Below are 19342 nucleotides of genomic sequence, written 5' to 3'. Positions count from 1 at the left end.
TGGCCGTGTCATGTCTATGTCAGCCGCTTGAAAATATGATTTTCTAGAAGGTGACCTTTGAGATGACGGCCCTGTGGTGAAGATGCTAAACTGGTTTGAGGAACTGATGTTTGCTTTTGTTTTCTGTGTTGGTAAAGAATTCTGCTTGTCTTATCCACCTGAAACCAGTGCATGAAAGTACTAAACCTGGACTGAGGGATAACCAGCGCGAGAGATGCTCTCAGATCACACGCAAGCTCGAATGTTTCGAAATCATAGTGTTTGACACAATTCATCTTTGGTGCTTTCTTTAATTACACTGCTCCCTGGAGATCGAGCGGGGTAGTTAACCAGTCAAATAAGCAGTAAAGCAATTATTGGGTCAGAATGAATACAATTCTGACATCTTTAATCACTTGGGGAGTCTGTGCCTGGAGAAAAACAGGATATTCGACTCTCTCTGAGGACGCAGAAGCTGAGTGAGATGAAATCATGTTGCATTGGCTTTTTAATACTAAAGTGAAGCTTGTGGATCTTCTGAGATCGTCTCTGATCTTCCTGAACCTTTAACCTCAGGCTGTGGTTTTACTCTCCTGCGGTTTGCGTGACTCATTTTAACATGGTCGAGCTTTAGTTTGGTGTTTAATCCATGCTTATTCATGTTATTCTCTCACATGACATCATCTGCTTCATGATAACGTTCTAGATCAGAGGTTCTCAACTGGTGGATCGTGACCCAAACATGTTTCCCCTGCTTTGCATGACCCATCAGGACAGGCAATGTGGTTGTTGAGGTCAAAGACAGATGAAACATGGACGGGTTGAGACGCCCTGATCCTCAAAAACCATCAACTAAACCACAAAATACCAAAGAAAATATGAAACACTGCAGTGAACCGGTTGAGAGGCTCTGATCTAGAGGGTTCTGCTTCGTACGAGTTCCTCATGTGTTTTTTCTGTTTTGCAGCTTCAGAGCGAGCTGGACCAGGAGTATCAGGACAAGTTTCGGAGGCTCCCGGTGGAAATCCAAGAATTCGTGCAGGATTCTGCTGCTTGTAAAGGCAAGCTAAGCAACAGCAGTGACTGTCTTCCTGTTTCCACCGCGAAGGAAGCGAACGTGGAGTTGGTATCTTCAGAGAAAGTGTTCAACGCGACTCTCTGAGTTTGTGTTTGTACTTCGTACGCTGTTGAGTTTTCCCTGATTTAATGTGCACCTTTTAGTATGACGACTGGATGACTTACTTGAACAATGTTAAAAACAATTTTCCTTTTTTTTCTTACTTTTAAAACTTAGTTTTCACAAGAACTTGCTGCTTATGTGGATTTAAATATGCGTATATATGTTTAGACGGACTCTCATGTATGTTTAGATGAGTCTTAATGACTTTTGAGCAGTCATTTAATATGAAATGTAGACTACTTAGGTCACATATGTTCATCCCAGACGTGGCTGCTATATATATATATATATATATATACACACACATATATGGGCCATTCCACAGAACTGGTGCAAACTGCTGTCCCACAACCAAAAAACACATTTAAAAAGCATTTAATTATTCAAATTTTAGATGTTTACTAAGATCCTTCTATTATCTACTGAATCCCACAATAATATTTAAAGTATCAGTGAGCTTAATATATATAAAATCATCATTTATTGGTACTTTCAATTGGGAGGTGTCTGTCCCGAACCCTAACCCCTAAATTTCAACTTGTGAAAATGATATTGAAATAATTTTTGCAATTTTTTCCATTTTAAAATTATATTTTAGATTTTTTTAAAAGTGAAGTTAAAAAATATCTATTTTAGATTTTATTTTTTAAATCATGAAACTTGTAAACTATGTAAAAATGTGTCCCTCATGTTCATGTCACTACCGAAACTGTGTTTGAGTCATTGTCTGAGACTGATTTTAACACACTTCTACATTTCTGATCAGGAAATATTCCTGTTCCTCCCTCTCATCGCCTCTCTTTCACAGTAGATAGCTCCATCATTCTGAGTTAAATGTGTTCAGAAGTCTGAGAATCTGTGTGGAACTTTAAGGAATGTCACTAACAAACACCTTTTTCTGCAATTAAGCAAACTTTTCTGAGTGTTATTCCATAAAATGTAGTTTTTCTGTGTGTACAACTGTTCAGAAGTGTGCTAGCTAACCATGTGCTGATTAGCATCTTTGAGCGGCTCAAAAGAGTCTAAAATTGTCACTACCGAAACAGTCATGACCAAAACATGTCATCATTGTTTTGGTAGTGAAAAAAGGGAAACATTATCATTTATTTGGGGGAAATAAACACAATTGTAGTACAGTTATGCAAATCATTAGTGTTTTAATATGTGAGTTAAATTGTGTCATGTGATCTGGTCACTACCAACACATTACTGTCACTACCGGATATGTGCAGTCACGACCGAAACATGGGATGTTTTATCAAAAATAAAGTATATTGAATGATCAACTAAGATGTTATTATAGTGTTTGGTTCAATGTTTATTCAAACTAATGAAATCTTCACTTTGAAATCAGTTTGATAAACTTTGACTTTTACAAAGAAAGATTGGATTCAAAATACAACAAATCTCATAAATTACACTTGAAATATTGTTAAAATTGTAATTGTTATTGATTTACCTCTGAAAAGTTTAAAAAAAATTAAAAAAATAGATATTTCTAAGGTAGATGTAAACAAAATCTTAATAGGTCAATGTGACCCTTCTTATTAAATTATTTATTATTGTGTTTCGGTAGTGGCAAATTTGGGAGAGGAAAAATATTCCAGAACTTTCTAAAAATACAATATGAGAATTAACTGCACAATTACTAGAAATGTGTAGCTTGGATATTATACAATTTGCATACATACAACATTTGTGGAAAAAGACACTTTTTGTTCAAGACGTTTCCAACTCTGACTTTAAGCCAGTTCTGTAGAATGATCCATATTCATACACAACAACACATGGACATTAAAACAAAGGCATCAAGTGATTCATTTGCATGTTATTGTACAAAAATGTGATGTGGAGGGAAAACATTCATTTACAACATTTATTTACATGTATGCATTTGGCAGACACTTTTATCCAAAGTGACTGCGTTCAAGTTCTACATTCTGCAAGTTTACGCATTCCCTGGGAATCGAACCCGTGACCCTGGCGTTGCGAGCACCATGATCTACTGCTTGAGTCACAGGAATGCTGTTTAATATGAAGATTCATAGAGTCATTTAAGATGTTTAATAAAGATTCTTATGTGCAACATAGAGAAATATCTGACCACAAACATACTGTTTATGACCCTTCTGTCTGACCGAGTCACGCCTGGACCAAAGCTGTTTCAAACGAAGAAGAACTTGATGTGAATGTTTACCAGTGGAAGAAGTGAACATTTGTGCTGAACTGGTTCTTTTATCAATATTTACGAAGCTCCTTGACATGTCTGATATTATCCAGAACTTGTCAAAACAACACCAGTGCCACAAACTGTACTGACCGCGTCTCAGAGAGATGTTTGCCGTGATGTGAGAGTCCTGTGCCTTCCAACACATCACCTTCTCTAATGCAGAGTGTAAATTTGTCATTTTAATATAACAATGAGCTTCTCTTTTGTCTGTCGGTGTCCAGTGCACTACTGAGTAAAGCTTGTGACTAGCAGTATTTCAGAGAAATGTTACATGCATAGAAATGTTTCTCCGTGTTGAAGTTTCTGTACGTGAAGCTCCTTCACAAATGCCTGTGGATGAAATAAACGCAGCTTCTGTCTGAACGTGCGGCTGTGTGTCGTACTTTCCCATGTGTCGATGAATTTTGTTGTCTAGTAACTTTAGTTTTTGAAGGTCAGTTTCATCCCTGAAGAGTTCTGCAAAGGATCTTGGGAGTTCTGCTGCACGTTCTGTTCTGATCGTTTAATGGTGTATAAATCTGCTGTGGTTTAATGTGCTGAGGATGCTGGGAAAGAGTCTCATTACCAGTAAATAATGGAGCCGTATTTCAGTGTGTCATGAACAGATATCATCGCCTCTTCAGACCGTTTTTATGTCCATGAGGAGAAACAGAGAGAGAGTCCAGAGAACTGATGATCCGAACTGACCGATCCATGACTGAAGAGAGTCTGGATCCTGAACGAGCCGATCGAGAAACACCAGAGAGACTGACAGAAACACTCAGACTGTGTGTGTGTGTGTGTGTGTCCGCTGTGGCCAGTTTCCCCATCATCCCCGTAACAACAGTTTCCACAGCATGTTTTATGTCCAGTGCCCAGCGGTCACTAAAGCACATGTGAACCAACGCAGGAATTCAGCTGGAAATGTAACCAACAAAAATAATCACACAGCATTCAGAAATAGATCAGATGTTGCTCTTTCATAGTTCAGGAGATCTCATGGAGTCTGCCACTGTCGATCATCTTGGAGTTTTTCAGATGTTTCTTAAGAAGCGCGCACACACACTCTCACACACACACACACACACACACACACACACACACACACACACACACACACACACACACACACACACAGCTGCAGATGATGGAGAATTATCTGATGTAAAGCTCCTAAACCCTTTGTGTCATTCAAGTACTGAAGTGTGTGTGTGTGTGTGTGTGTGTGTGTTTTTATCATCATGATGATGATGATGATTTTATGAAAACATGTAAATGAGCTGCAGGTCTGTGGTCATAAAGGTCCAGCAAACAGGAAGTGATGTAATGACCTGCTGTGGATGGAAGTTTAATGCAAACAGCACTGATGATTCCATCTGTCAGATAATGGCGCTGATGCTCATTGGACGCTGACAGGTCAGTGGGAGGAGTTATGTAAATAATAAATGTACTGTACAGTTTATCTATATGAGAAGTAAATGATATCAATAAAACTGGCAGCTCGAATTCAAAGTGACTGAATTATCAGACTGATTCATGCAGAAAAGAGTTTCTTCTGATGCATTAATTAAACACTGACACTCAAACACCCACAATTTATTAATTACATCTGCAGCAAAACAAACAAACAACCTCCAGAGATTCAGAAAGATGGAAAACAGACAGATAGATAGATAGACACTGTTGGAGGGAGAGTGAGTGAGTAAGACTGTAAGAGAGAGAGAGAGAGAGAGAGGGAGGGAATCAGGAGGGTGAGACACATCTTCTTCTTCTTCTTCATCTTCATCTCGTCCTCCTGCAGGATCTCCTCGCGGACACTGATGATGCAGTGATGATGTGAGTCTGACCGCAGCTCTGATGCTCAGATGCATGTCCGGCTGCACTGAGGGTTTCCTGCAGATCCACCATCATCCGCCCGTTCGCCAGCGGAGGGAATTCGGTCTTTTCCCGGGAATGGTGCGGGCGTTTGCTGATGTGTGATGACGGTAAGAGATGAGCGCGTCGCGCGCGTCACAAGCGGCTCGTGCGCGTGCTATTGAGCTGTAGGGCAGGGCGCGCGCGTGTGTTTTCGTGTGTTAATGTGTGAGGAGAATCAAAGTGAACTGCTGTTAGCTCTCAGGCTAGCTGGCTAACGCTGCTGCACGAGATCGGCTCGCGACAGCGTCTGTGAATGCAGCTGTGCGCGTTTCTCAAACATCCTCCGTCATGTGTGCGCTGTGTGAACGGTAAGGACGCGTGTGTTCACAACTAAGTTGCTTGTTGACATGTGACTGTAAATGCGTGTTAGCAAATGTTTATCTTCAGACCAGCTCACAACTAATACTGAGAATTACGTAATGCATACTGAATGAAATCTATGGGATCTTATGCGTGCAGGGCCTGTGTGTGTGTGTGTGTGTGTGTGTGCGTGCGTGTGCATTTACTGCAGAACGATAGAGCATCCGTGCATTATATCTGTATGCAGCCAATAGTGTGTGTGTGTGTGTGTGTGTATGTAATAAGATCTCGTATGAACTGAGCCAGTGTCAGAAATTCACTTCTGATATGAAGCATTATTTTTCTCCCAGGTTTTTCTCCTAACTATAAAAAAAGGACAAAGTGTGTCTGTAATAATGCACAAGATTTCATAACACAGCAGATATTCAGAAACATTGTAATATCTGGGAAATTTTGATCCCTGATTAATGTCTGATCCTCTATATATTCAGTGAACATGTATATTTTTTGTGGTTGTGTCTTTACGGTTCATCATGTTTGCTCCTTAAAACAAGATTAATTTGATATCAGTGTAATTTTGTTTTTGAGTATGTGTTGAGTTTTCAGTATACATGTATATGGGTCAAAGACATTTAGATCAATAGAAATGTACAAAAGTGATTTTATACATAGAAAGCACATTAAATGCAAGTAAAACGTCTACTTTTAAGGTTTCAAATGAGTTTTATGAGAATAAAATGTCACAATGTGGGTGAAATAATGTTCCATTGTCATTCAGTGTAACACTTATATTTATGTAACACTTATTCTGACCTGTACGTATTAAAATATATAAAAGAATTAGTGAGCATACTCAATTTTATTGCATTTTAAATGAGTACAAAATTCTTGCTGATGAATGGGCAAAACCTAGGATAGTGGCAAAGTTTAAAAATGTAAAATTACAAGTAATTAGCATTTGGGGTAAAAGTAATTAGTCTTGGCATAAATAGATTTTTGTTGTAAAGATCCTTGACAAGATTGTTACACTGAATGATATTTTAGTGGGTGTCTTCTGTAAATTATGGTAAAATGTATGATATTTAATTTTTCTCCGAAAAAAACAAACAAATTAATCAGGAGCCGTTCTGATGACTGAAAAACAACAACAACAATTCAAAGCTGTATTACACTTATTGATTTGATGCTTGAAAACCCTTTTTCGTCTTTGACCCATATTCAAGATGCAAAACCTGAAAATAAGCTTCCAATATCTTTTTGTGCCTTTTTGAGATTTACAGTCACAATTTGATGTGTATGTTTACAGCCTTGCTGTGTCCTAAATTTAAATCTTTTCCTAAATATATAAATATCACCAATAATGTTAAGTGCAAAAGCAGTGAAATCCAGATCCAAACTGAAGATCTGTGAAGTTTTGCTCTCCGTGTTTGAAGTGACTTTTACTAGAAAACAAACTAGTTTCTGGTGTCGGTTGAAGAAAGCGCTAAGACTAGTTTTTCAAGTTAGACATCAGTTTGTTTTTCTTTAAGACTGTTCAGAACTTTTTTTAAATCCGTTACATAAAAACGTAGATTGGCCTAATGTGATCGTGAAGACTGACTGCTGTGGGTCAGGGCGGATCTGAAGACTGTGTTTGTGAACTGGCTCCTGATCAAGGGTGTTTTGTAGCATGTAAAGCTGTCAGATTGAGATCCAGAGCCCGTGTGTTTTATCACGGTTGATCGGAGCATCTGTTCTGACACGTGAACACGTCACACCTGCTCTCTGTGCCACCTGTTCACGTGAACACATGTTTATTCAGTCATCAGCAGGATTGTGTGTCTGCAGAGCCGTGTTCTTCTGTGGGACGCTGCGTGTTTCTGGAGGTGGTTGAAGGCAGGGAACAGTTAGATGGTCAGATCTCTGGCTGGTGAGTTTCTGCTGTGGATGTGTCCGAGGTGTTCGGGACGCTCCTGATTCGGGCTCAGGTTAGTACGGTCTCATTCAGACGGGGTTAGGGTTATTCAGACAGTCTTCTGATGCGGTCTGAACTCTGTTTATGTCGCAGGATCATGTTTTGTTGTTGTTATTGTGTGATTTGAGTCACTGATGGTTCATTGAGTCACTCTTTCTTCTTTTTTTAAAGTGTGATGTATGTCCTGAAATAAACGCATGTGTTCGTGTTCGTCTCTGTCAGCGCAGGGTTTGACTGAGCAGATCGAGGTTCTTTCCAGTCGTTTTCTACAGCAGCTTTTTAAAAGCACTAAACCGTTTACTAGAATATTCCTCATGTCTGTTATCAGTGAAAATAATCATCATCCACAGATATCCGTATCTGCCCGTGATCGAACTCGAGTCGCTCCTGGAGAGTTTGATCAGGGCTGCGTTTTTAAATCAATGGTCATTTTGATGAACCGATATCAACGTAGGATTTTATTGTCATAAACTGCAGTCAGTGGCAGATGCTCCTGTTTTGTCATTTGAACAGACGTGTGAAAATTATTTTCAAAAAAAGATTTTTTTTCCCATCTTTCCCTGTGAAAAGCCCTGTGTTGTGTTGTTGTTGTTCTCGTGTGTGTGCTGTAGGAAAGATGCACTATTATTTTTTAATTAGGCAGATGCAAACACAATGAGTCACAGGCTTCTGGCTGTTGTTGTTAAAGCGCCGCGTTCACTGGCTGTCAGTCGCGTGTTTTCTTTGGTTCGTCTCTGCCGTCGCTCATCTCCAGTCACACATTCAGGTGCTTTTATTTTGGTTTCATTCGTCTCTCTGTTTGTTTTCACAGGAACCGAGATGTTACTCGCACCTTAAATCACTTTCCACACAGCTGGTGAGTTTGTGCTCCATTCTTTCATCTTCATGTGGTTTATTAACTTTGAGTTTCTATTAAAACAGTTTTGTTGTAGTATGTTGGGTTAGCCGGTAGTGTTGTGGTTGAAGTAAGGGTGGATATGACCAAAAGCTTATTTTATGTCACAATATAGTTATTTTGTGTTATTTTATATCATTTCTGTTATTAAAAATAAGAAAAAAGAAGCAAATTACAAACAATAAGATAAATGCAATATAACAAAAATTTAGTTTTTTAGGTACAACAGTTTTTTTTAACGTAGTTAGAATTAGTACAGAAATTGAATAATTAAATGTAAAAATAAAATATTGCATAGTCTTCACTGTATGAATTAAATATAAATGTATTCATATTAAAGCTAAAAAAAGTCATTTATTTTCTCTTGTTTGATTCACATTAATGACACAGAGCAGCAGGTTTATGAGGCTGCTGTCACTTTAAGAGCAAACACACGGATCCAGTATACTGACACACATCCGGTTTACACCCAACTGTTTACTTTCACTGGAGACAGAACCGGCTGTGTTTACATGAATACTCCACACGATGGGCATTTTGACGTGATTGCGATCACATGCTGACAGACGCAGCTTCCTGTGCGCTCTTACGCTGTGTCAGTCAGTTCTTTCTCACTGCTTATTGTGCTTAATAACACTTACCCACTTCACTCTGAAGTGTCAATAGTGCTATATATTTACATACCGCGATATACACAATATAGCAAAATCTCCAACAATAGACATTTTATATATATATATATATATATATAAAATATATTGTCATACCACCCAGCCCTGTTGAACTAATGACCTTTCCAACATGATTACGTAATGTGTGGAGCATCACAGAGCAGTGCAAGACGAGCATTTGTGGTTAAAAAGTATATAATTTCTATTTTTAGCTAGAAGCATCTGGGTTCACGTATTAGGGCTGGGCTGAAAATGTTGATTTTTGATAAACTGATATTGATTCTTAAATCCCAAGATTGATCTTTTAGATGCTGTTTTCAGTCGATGTGTGAACAAAACTTCACTGAACATTATTTGTAGCTCCTGCCATCCAATAATCACAATAATCTTTGATATGAAACAAAGTCTCAGTTTTCAAATTCTGTCAGTTTCATCAGTAAATTCAGTCAACAAATGTGTTTTTGTGTCTTTAATGTGTGCTGACAGATCATAAAGCGATCATCTCTTCCTCTTTACTACTAGTTACAGCAGCAAATAAACATGAACGAACATCAGAAGATTCAGAACAACTTACTGAAATGAATCATGTGTCATGTGATCCATCAATCAGAGTTTCAACCGCCGAAAGACGTCAATAAAACAGCTGGAGAACAATAATGTCATGTAACGCCACATTTAAGACATTCAGTGACCGTAAACTCGATATTCAGATAGAAAAATAACTCCAGAGAGGAGCGTTCTGATACATACACGCACTAGATACATATTCATTATATTTTTACTCAACCTGTTCTTCAATATTTAATGTGTATAAGCAGCAGTAAACATGTATTATTACATTCCCTGTATACTTTACAGCATTAGTTCTACATTTTCTTGAGAAAATTAGCATTAAATATTTCCAAATGAATCTCTATTGGATGGAATCTTGTATGATCACATGTGCTCACTGAACACGGTCAACACTTTCACCATTAATGACACCCGCGCTGGATGGAGATGAAGGTGCGCGTTCTGAAGCGATTATTGTGGCGTGAACAGAGATTACGGCCCCCCCGCCAGCCTGAGATCTCCCATCATGCCGTGCTCCTGCGAGCGTCTCTGTAGAACAGTCAGCTGAAGCATCAGGGTTCCTGGACGACGTGCTGTCGGCTAAAAATAGCGCAGAACAGAGAACTATTACTGCACCTTCTAATTGCAGCCCCTGTGAAAGGCATTCAGTCACGGCACTGCTGGGAGACACGCGTGCGGACGCAATTTGCACTTCCAATTAAACTGTCGACCTTTGTGCTATAACTCAGAACGTGACTTCTGAGCGCTGCGGCGTCTATTATTACCTGTGTTAGCCGAGGACGCGTGAAGACGCCGTGAAGACTGGTTACCTCACTAGCATGTGATGTATCGGCGGGTCACATGACCGCGTCAGGAGATCAGATGAGTGAATAGTACACATACTACACCTACTAGAAACACAGCAGTCTGTGTGTTTACGCTCAGGATTTACGCCTTTCACAAATACACTCTGTTTCAAAGCAGCTTTACAGAAAATCAGGATTTATAATATCTTAATAATATAATATCTGTTTCTTTTTGTGACTGTATAAACCATCACACAAACCTCTGTCTTGTGCTTAATGTTTTAATTCTGTTATCTTGTGTAGTTTAGCTGATGGTTTTTGAGGATCAGGGCATCACACAAACTGTCCATGATACAATACTGTAGAGTTTGACCGGACACATGACCTTTGACCTCGACAACCACTGATACAGGAAGTGTTTCTCCTCCCTTTTAAAACCAATCGGTCTGGTAATGTTGCTATCCATCGTTATCTGGTTAGTTGTATTGACCCTGTTGTCCTGATCAGACCTGATTGAGAAGGCTGACTATGTATCCCATGATGCCGTGCGTCTCCCAGCTCCTGACCTGTGATTGACACAAAGCTTTGAAGCTCACGCTGCGCTTCCTTCAGGAGCTCGATGAAGGTCTCAGCGTCGCTTTATTTACATTGATTTACACAATCAATATTGTTCTGGAATCTTCTGGAAGCGCATCCATGCTCCTGAAAGACTCTTTCCCAGTCATTCCAAACTCATTCCTCCGGTCGGCGTTGAAGGTGTTTGTGTGTTTCCGGTGATGATCTGGGATTATCAACTGCTTTAATCAAGGGAATATTTGTCGCCTCGTCTGATGTTACCTGAAATAACGCCGCTTAAAGTCTAAAAATAAGCGTCAGTCATTACGTGGATCTGCCAGACTGAAGCAGCAGAACAGAGGCTTTATCAGGAGATTTAACCGGATCATTTGTGTTTTATAACGCTTTATTTTAATCTCGGACAGATTGATAATACGGAGGAGATTGGCTTCTGCTTCAGAACATTTACTGTAAAGCCTGTCGTACATTACAGGAGACCTTTTATATTAAGAGTTTGCCATTATTTCGACTGTTTTATGTAAATGAGCTCTGTTATGATTGGCTCTGTATGTAGGTGTGGGCGGGTCATATGTTAATGAGATGTTGTTTAGTTGTAATAAATGCTCCTGTTGCAGTATGTCACGTTAGTTCATGGAACCGTCTGATTGATCTCCCTCATTTATCGAATTATTTTTGATCATTTACACAAAGTCATGCTCATTTAAAATGCAGAATAACCTTCTTTATTCCTGAACTCTGAATCAGACATGAGATTATTGGTGTTTGGTCATGTGACCGCAGGTCTCCATAGTTACAGATGTTTCACATACTGTCTCTGTGTGTCTTCCTGTTTTCCAGAAAGTGAGCGCTGTCCTCAGCCGATCAGTTTTCCTGCTCTTCGCCTTCAGCCTCGGCCTGGTAAGACTGAGTTAAACTGAATTAAGCCTGACTGTAATGAGCAGCGTCTGATCTACGGCAGGAGTGCTTTATTAGCGCTGTGTCTGTCTTCTGTCAAGATCACTAGTGTTGATAAACAGCCAATCAGACGGCAGAACCACAAAAGATGATGTTGTGAAGATTGTTGGGCATCAAACAACACCAGAGACCAATGACTTTCATTACGTGACAAAAAAAGCACAGGCATTTCTCTAAATATCCTCTATTGTGTTGCACAGAAGAAACTCATACAGGTTTGAGTGACATGAAGGAGAGTAAATGATGACAGAATGTGAGAATCTATCTTTTTAATTTAAAATTTTAAATAAATGTGAATGAATACATTTGATGATGGTGATGGTGTGCATTAATCGAGTGCTCACTATGTAGGGGACGTCTGTGTCACATGCGAGTTGCTACAGTATATAGTTTGAAACTCCTCACAGTATCCATAGAGTTTAACACTGTATCCCACAATGCAGTGCGCTTGACTTGATCTTCCATTTCCAGTGTGATCAGTGAACCAGAAGTGATTCTCCTCCTCGACACATTGTGTGATCAATAAAATGTTTTTTTTTTAACAAAATTGTATTAAAAATGATGCGTAAATTACAAAAAGCGAATCCAGCAGCTGTGAGGGTGTTTCTAATACAGCGGCTGAGGGAGTGACAGCAAATTTGACATCTTTCTCTTCTCTGACCAACATAATCAGTCTCTCTATATTTTTCCCTCTTTTGGAAAGTCACAGAAACTCTATCATGGATATCTTCTTTTTTTTTTTTTGAGCAAATGGGAATACAAAACATATATTTGCCGTCGTGTCTGTTCACCGCTATAGAAGTTTATGACGACTTCCGTGTCTGAGAACCCCAGAAATGTGAAAAGGGTCCAGTCATGTGATGTAATGAGGTCATGTGACAGTGTCTCATGTTGTTTTTTGTCCGTGTTCAGTATTCAGTCAGTCAAACACAGGAGGTCTGTGTCTGTATCCAGCTAACACAAATATGTTCTAATAACGTTCTGCTAACGTTCCCATTAAGTTATGAAAACCTTATTTCTAAATGTTCTCTGAATGTTCAAAACATGAAGATAAAGACATGAAAATCTGACTTTTTCCATGTTTAAGTGTTATAATCAGGTCCCCGGTGCATCTACCAACCCAAAAAATGTGAAAAGGACAACCCAGTAACTTTGTTTTGTCAACCCTTTCTCTGCAAGCATGTGAAAAAACGAGCTGCTCAGATTTCACTCCTCTTGTGACGTAGGAAGAGGATCTTATTATAATATTACCACCTCTTAATCTGCACATTTAAACCCACAGCACCGCCATTTTATTTTCGTGAAAACGGTGTACCAGTTCTAACGCCATGACAGAAGTTCTGTGGTTGTCTGCACAGACGAGCACTGAACACTATTTAGAGGCTTGTTAGCTTGGATAGCCTGAAGTTGACCCTGGCAAGATCGATTGCTAAAAAAAAGAAGCATTTCTTATCAAGAGATATTTTGGAAAAAATATTAGACCATTCACAGCATTTGATAGCAATCATAAACGTTAGACTGGTGTGTATGACTCTGTTTGGCAAACAGGTACACTATGTATAGTGGGCGTCCATACGGGTTTTGCACAAAAGATTAACATGACGGCACATGCTAGTGGATGAGTTGAATCAACTCCACAGCAACTACATAAATTTATCCACTAACCATTCAGAAACGTCTAAAAGTTGTAACTTCTTCCTGAGTCTCTCCATCAGTGTCGACTCCGGTTTGAACAATGTAAGGCTGAACACCGTTACTGACAATCCTCATTTTGGCTGCGTGAGATTCTCCAGCTTTGTTGTTGTTGAGCGACCGAAGCACGAGCCGTTAAAGCTCCACCCTCTTCTGGAAAGGGGGCGGGAGCAGCAGCTCATTTGCATTTAAAGGGACACACAAAAACGGCGTGTTTTTGTTCACACCCAAATAGGGGCAAATTTGACAAGCTATAATAAATGATCTGTGGGGTATTTTGAGCTGAAACTTCACAGACACATTCTGGAGACACCAGAGACTTATATTACATCTTGTGAAAAGGGCGTTATAGGTGCACTTTAAATGTTTTTAAAGTGTTTTTTCTTGGTTATGTGAACATTGAGGAAACATTATGGGAATGTTACTTTTGAACGTTGTGAATCAAGTAGAAACATTTCAAAAACGTCCAATTAAAACGTTCCAGGTAAAAACGCTCCATGAATGATGTATAAATAATAATTTTTGTGGCAATGCTTTGAGAACATTATTAAAGACCAGATAACTTTAAATGAACGTTCTATTAGCGTTTGTTCATAACTTTGACCCAACGTTCCCTGTCAGCTGGATGTGTGTGTGCGAGTGCAGGGTTTTATGGGTAACGGCACCGGTCGCAGCGCTGCTGTTTACCCGCGAGTCCAAATGAAGGTTAATCGCTGCTCTTTGGGGATTGGCTTTGTTTTGATTGAGATGCTCTTCTGGGAAGACGGAGCCTCCAGTGAATCGCGCTCTATAAATACACACGTGCAGTAAGTCATCGGGCCGAACGCGGCCTATTAAGGGCTGGTGATCCCGGGAATAGCGTTACCATGGAGACATGCGTGTGTCACCGCGAGCAACATCTGTATGTGCTGTTTGAAGGTTTCACTGGCCATTCAGAAGAAAGACGGTCAATGAAGAGCTTTACATGTTGACCTGAAGTGACCTTGACCGCGTCCTCCATTAAACGCTCTTATATCATCTTTCCAGATATTCATTGTGCCATATCAGTGCAGCTCCTCTGGCAGTTATTTACCCATGATCCTCTGTCTTTCTGTAAAAGGCAGTGTTCTATTTCTGTGGCTCTGGAAAATATTCCTTCTTTCTGCTCTCTTGCCTTATCTGCTGGGCTTTAGAGGACAGAATCTGTACTTTGCCGTTCCTGTTAGGTACATATTTGGTCAGAGATAATAGCAGGGAATTATGGAGCGTCTCCCTCCCGCGCGGCTCGTTCCCAGGCCGGAAACAGCAGCCGGACCTGCAGCGGCCCGTAGATGCTATTATTAGCGGCCGCGGCCTGATGCGTCTCGTTCATCTTCCACACGTCTGATTATCTGGGCTGTTGGTGCGGTTTGGGCAACTGCTGGAGGAACGGCCTTTCTGTCTCTCTCTCTCTCTCTCTCTCTGTCTCTCTGTGTCTCTCTCTCTCTGTGTGTCTGTGAGCTTGACCATGTTTGGTCAAATGTGCCGTGGCAGAACCTGGTGATCCGCGTCCATCCTGTGATTCTGCACACAATCCTCTCGTCTGTGTGAAGATGATGTAAACTGGTCAATGTCATAATTAAACTGATTTTTTAAGTGGCCCTATTATGCTATTTTAAAGTCTCCTACAACAGGTTCACATTCATCCAAGGTCAAAAAACACAAATGTTCTCATAATATCCACTGCAGCATCAGCTCTTTTCTCTCAGTGTCTGAAACGCTTCGATCAAGGATTCGGTCTCTCTAAACCCCGCCTCTCTGAAAGCTGCTCTGCTCTGATTGGTCAGAAACCAAACGCTCATTATCATATCTGAATCTCAGCGCTTGATTCACAGTGATACGAACAGTAACGATGGCGTCAGTTTTACCGTATCAATCTCATCAAAGTGGATTTGCTTTGGCAGCAGAAAACAGCGTCTTCTCGACATGAACAACACGAACCAAACTCTTCCAGTCTCCGATACAACTACAGTGATTGAGGGCGGGGCAAAGAGACGCTGTTCAGCCAATGAAGACCAGAGGTGGGCATTATGCAAATTAGTTACAAACCTATGCAGGTTTAGCAGGAAGTGAGACTGAATTACTGACGACTCGTTTCAGTTCAGAATTGATTCTTTCTTTTGGGACGCAATATCTTTATTTTTCACACACTTTGAAACTTTACAGATCTTTTACATTCACAAACAGCTTTATTACACACTACATGAAAGGGAATATCCGGAAAAGCATAATAGGGGCACTTTAATATCAGAAGCTTCATCGATCAGCATCAGCTGATCATACGTTTTGGTGATTCGAGTAAATTTTGTGTATCTGTGTCAGTCACTGATAAGATGGAAGCAGATGGATGTTTTTCCAGACGTCGGTTTTCCATGTTGTTTGTCTGTAAAAGGAAAATCCTTCCTCCGTCAGAAATCCTTTATTAATAACTGAGCGTCTGACGGTGTGAGTCTCATCAGTGCGTTCGTCTGAGTCTCTACAGCTGCTCTTAGAGATACTCGTTACAGCAGAGCATGATGGGTAACATGAGGACATATTTGAAAGCAGAAGTAGTTGATGGTAGATTTAGGAACTGACAACGTCAGTGACAGTTTAAAACAACAGAGAGTTGGCCAAAAGTGCCGTACAGGAACAACATTAATGAACAAAAACCAAAAACAATCAACAGACAATAAACAACAGAGATGAAATGAATCTCTACAGTAAATGAGACTGTAAAACTGATGATGTTTGTTTCCCAACATTCTTCAAAATATCTTTTGCATAATAAAGAAAGTCAAACAGGTTTGAATGAGAGTAAATGACAGAATGATGTTTTTCATGAACTTTCGGTTTAAGATCATCTGAGAGGCTGATGATGAACGACAGACGATCCATCATTGATCCATATCTTCAGTACATCTGTGATCAATATCATACTGCAGATCCAGCTTGAGTTCTGCGTTCTTCTGTATGTGATGCTGCTGTCGTTAATGTCACTAATGAACGAGTTTCTGTTCCGTTATCGTGTGTGTGTGTGTGTGTGTGTGTGTGTGTGTGTGTGTGTGTGTGTTGAGAACCGGTTACTGCTGTGTTAGTCTGAATGTTTAACTTGACTGACAAACATTACCAGGGTGGGTTTGTTTGCAGTAGTCAGGTGAGGCAAACATTCTCACACACACACACACACACACACACACACACACACACACACACACACACACACACACACACACACACTCGTTTCATCAGCTATCTAGATTCCATAGAATCTATTCTGTAGTTTTTGCATACAGCTACACTGTAACCTAACCCTGACCTACACTAAACACACAGAAAACTCTCTGCATTTTTACCATTAAAAAAGTATTTACTTTATTATAAAATGTGGTGAAGCAGGAACACGCGTGCAGCTCTGCAGTGAAACATGTGAATCATTTCTAAATAATAATGGGTCAAATGTTAAAAAGAGGTGCTCTACCAATAAAAGAGGAGGTGCAACCAAAAAATCAAAATGCAACTGAGCTGAAGAAAGGTGCAACACTCACTCTTACAGATCTCAAACTTTATTAATTAAAGAACATGACGTTTGATCATCCAAGGCCTTCATCAGTTCTGTTTTTAAATTAATAAAGCTTGAGCTCTGTAAGAGTGAGTGTTGCACCTTTCTTCAGCTCAATTAAATAATAATGGGTTACACTTTATTTGGATGGTCCTCTTTAGACATTCTACTAACTGTAAGTAACTTTGTAACTAAGTAACTAACTCTCGTTAGATTAGTAGTACAAGGTCCGGGTTAGTAGAACAAGTTGACATGTACAAAGTTACTTATGGTCAGTAGAATGTCTGTTGGGAGCATCAAAATAAAGTGAAATTAAGCAGACGGTCTACTAATACTCTAATGAGAGTTAGTTACCATGTAGTTGCAAAGTTACGTATAGTGAGTAGACTATTAAAATAAAGTGTAACCAAATGATGTTTATTTGAATATGTTGTGTTTTTACAGTAATGAGGATTTGGAGGAAAATGTTTAATTGATAATAATGTTATCAATTCATGATGATATTGTCAGTATTTTGATGACTGATATGATTTAATGTTGGAGTGATGTGTTTGATTGACAGCTGTCTTCAGTGATGTGTTTGATTGACAGCTGTCTTCAGTGATGTGTTTGATTGACAGCTGTCTTCAGTGATGTTTGTTCAGAATCGTCCAGGTTTGCGCGTCGCGTCTGAACCGCGTCTCTCAGCCGTGTGTCCTCTGCATCCTCACTCATTAATTTGAGTGCGCTTATGAAGCAGGGGCCTCTGGGTAATTGCCCTCGCTGCCGTTTTAAACGGGCGGTAACAGGGGATTGCGCAGCCTTACAGGGACGAATAATTATCTCAGCTCCGCTAACTCACGTGTTCAGCTGCTGATCAATGACTGAATCAAGTTCATCCAGAGTAGTTTGTGTTCATAACTAACACTCATGAGATGTTAAACTGTGTGACATGAAGAACATAAGTGACATCTTAATGAGTTTCAGTTGTGAATTAAATTGTTCAGTTTGTTCAGAACCACAGCTAACAAAACTCATTTCATAACTGATTAACTTTACAGTTATTGAACTGAACTGAATGACTCTATTGTCTTCAGTAGAGCTGCTTTACAGCAGAATCTCAATTCATCTCATATCTGATGAAGTTTGCATCATATTTCCTGTTTATTACTGTGAAGCTGTTTTGAAACAATCTGTACTGCATAAAGCGCTGTAGAAATAAAGCTTGACTTGACTTGACAAAAATATGTCCTAAGAACGTTTTGCTAATGTTCCCATTAAATTATAAGACGGTTATTTCTAAATGTTCAAAACACCCATTTTTTAGAAATGTTTCAAAAGCGTTTTTTCTTGGTTATGTGAACGTTAAGGGAACATTCCATCTTATCATTCTGCAAACATTATGGGAACGTTACTTTTGAATGTTCTCTGAACGTTCTGAAACAAGTACAAACATTTAAAAATATATCAACAAAAATGTTTATGAAAAAAATGTTCCATGAACGATGTATAAATAATGTTTTTGTGCTAACGTTATGAGAACATTATTAAAGACCTGATAACTGTGAACGAACATTCAGTTAACGTTACTGGAAGAACGTTTGTTCATAACTTTGAGAGAACGTTGACACAACGTTCCCTGTTCGCTAGGGACAGCAGTAAATCTGTGAATTTTCCGATGTGAACGCGGCGGAGCCGTAACTCCTTCTGTTGGATGTGCTTGAATATGCAGCACATCTCCTGAATATTAATGTGCTCTTGAATATTTATCGGCTCAGTGGGATATCAGCGGTTTATTTATAACGCTCCGTGTCCGGCGTGTTTCCCAGCGGACGCAGCGAGACACTTTCCTGTTTGGGAAATCTTGCCGTCAGCATGTTGAATCTGTTTTAGTGTGTTCAACAAATGACCGTGGACATGAATATTCACATGACCTGACGGCACGTATAAAACACAAAGATTTCATTCTGTCAGTTTAGAGCCCTGCTGTGGATTCATTTTAGCATCACATGTTCATGTTTAGGCTGATGGTTGAAATGCTTCACGACTTCAAGTGAAGCATCAGGAAAATAACAGAATCAATGCTGAAAACTTCATCAGATTTTAGACAAATTCAGAT

The 19342-nt window shown here is 39.6% G+C and overlaps 2 protein-coding genes across 8 annotated transcripts in view; both read left to right on the top strand.

Moving 5' to 3' along the window:
• LOC127501913 (1-phosphatidylinositol 4,5-bisphosphate phosphodiesterase beta-1) overlaps positions 1-3752 on the top strand; it is a 68777-nt gene extending 65025 nt beyond the window's left edge. Inside the window, exon 33 of the mRNA XM_051874225.1 lies at positions 947-3752. Coding sequence (XP_051730185.1) covers positions 947-1141 — 195 coding nt within the window. The 3' untranslated portion in view covers positions 1142-3752. The remainder of the gene's footprint in view (positions 1-946) is intronic.
• Positions 3753-4959: 1207 nt separating this feature from the next.
• Positions 4960-19342, top strand: part of plcb4 (phospholipase C, beta 4) — a 43489-nt gene continuing 29106 nt past the window's right edge. For 3 of the 7 annotated variants that reach the window (XM_051874231.1, XM_051874227.1, XM_051874233.1), the window contains exons 1-3: positions 4960-5353; positions 8351-8395; positions 11877-11936. The gene's annotated coding sequence lies outside the window, so the exon portion shown is untranslated. Of the gene's footprint in view, positions 5354-5412; positions 5594-7312; positions 7553-8350; positions 8396-11876; positions 11937-19342 lie in introns of those variants that run through there. The other 4 variants (XM_051874230.1, XM_051874232.1, XM_051874228.1 and 1 more) reach the window with 4 other exon arrangements.

This window comes from Ctenopharyngodon idella, chromosome 20, assembly GCF_019924925.1.
Source record: "Ctenopharyngodon idella isolate HZGC_01 chromosome 20, HZGC01, whole genome shotgun sequence".
NCBI lineage: Eukaryota > Metazoa > Chordata > Actinopteri > Cypriniformes > Xenocyprididae > Ctenopharyngodon > Ctenopharyngodon idella.
This window is presented reverse-complemented; position numbering and strand designations above follow the sequence as displayed.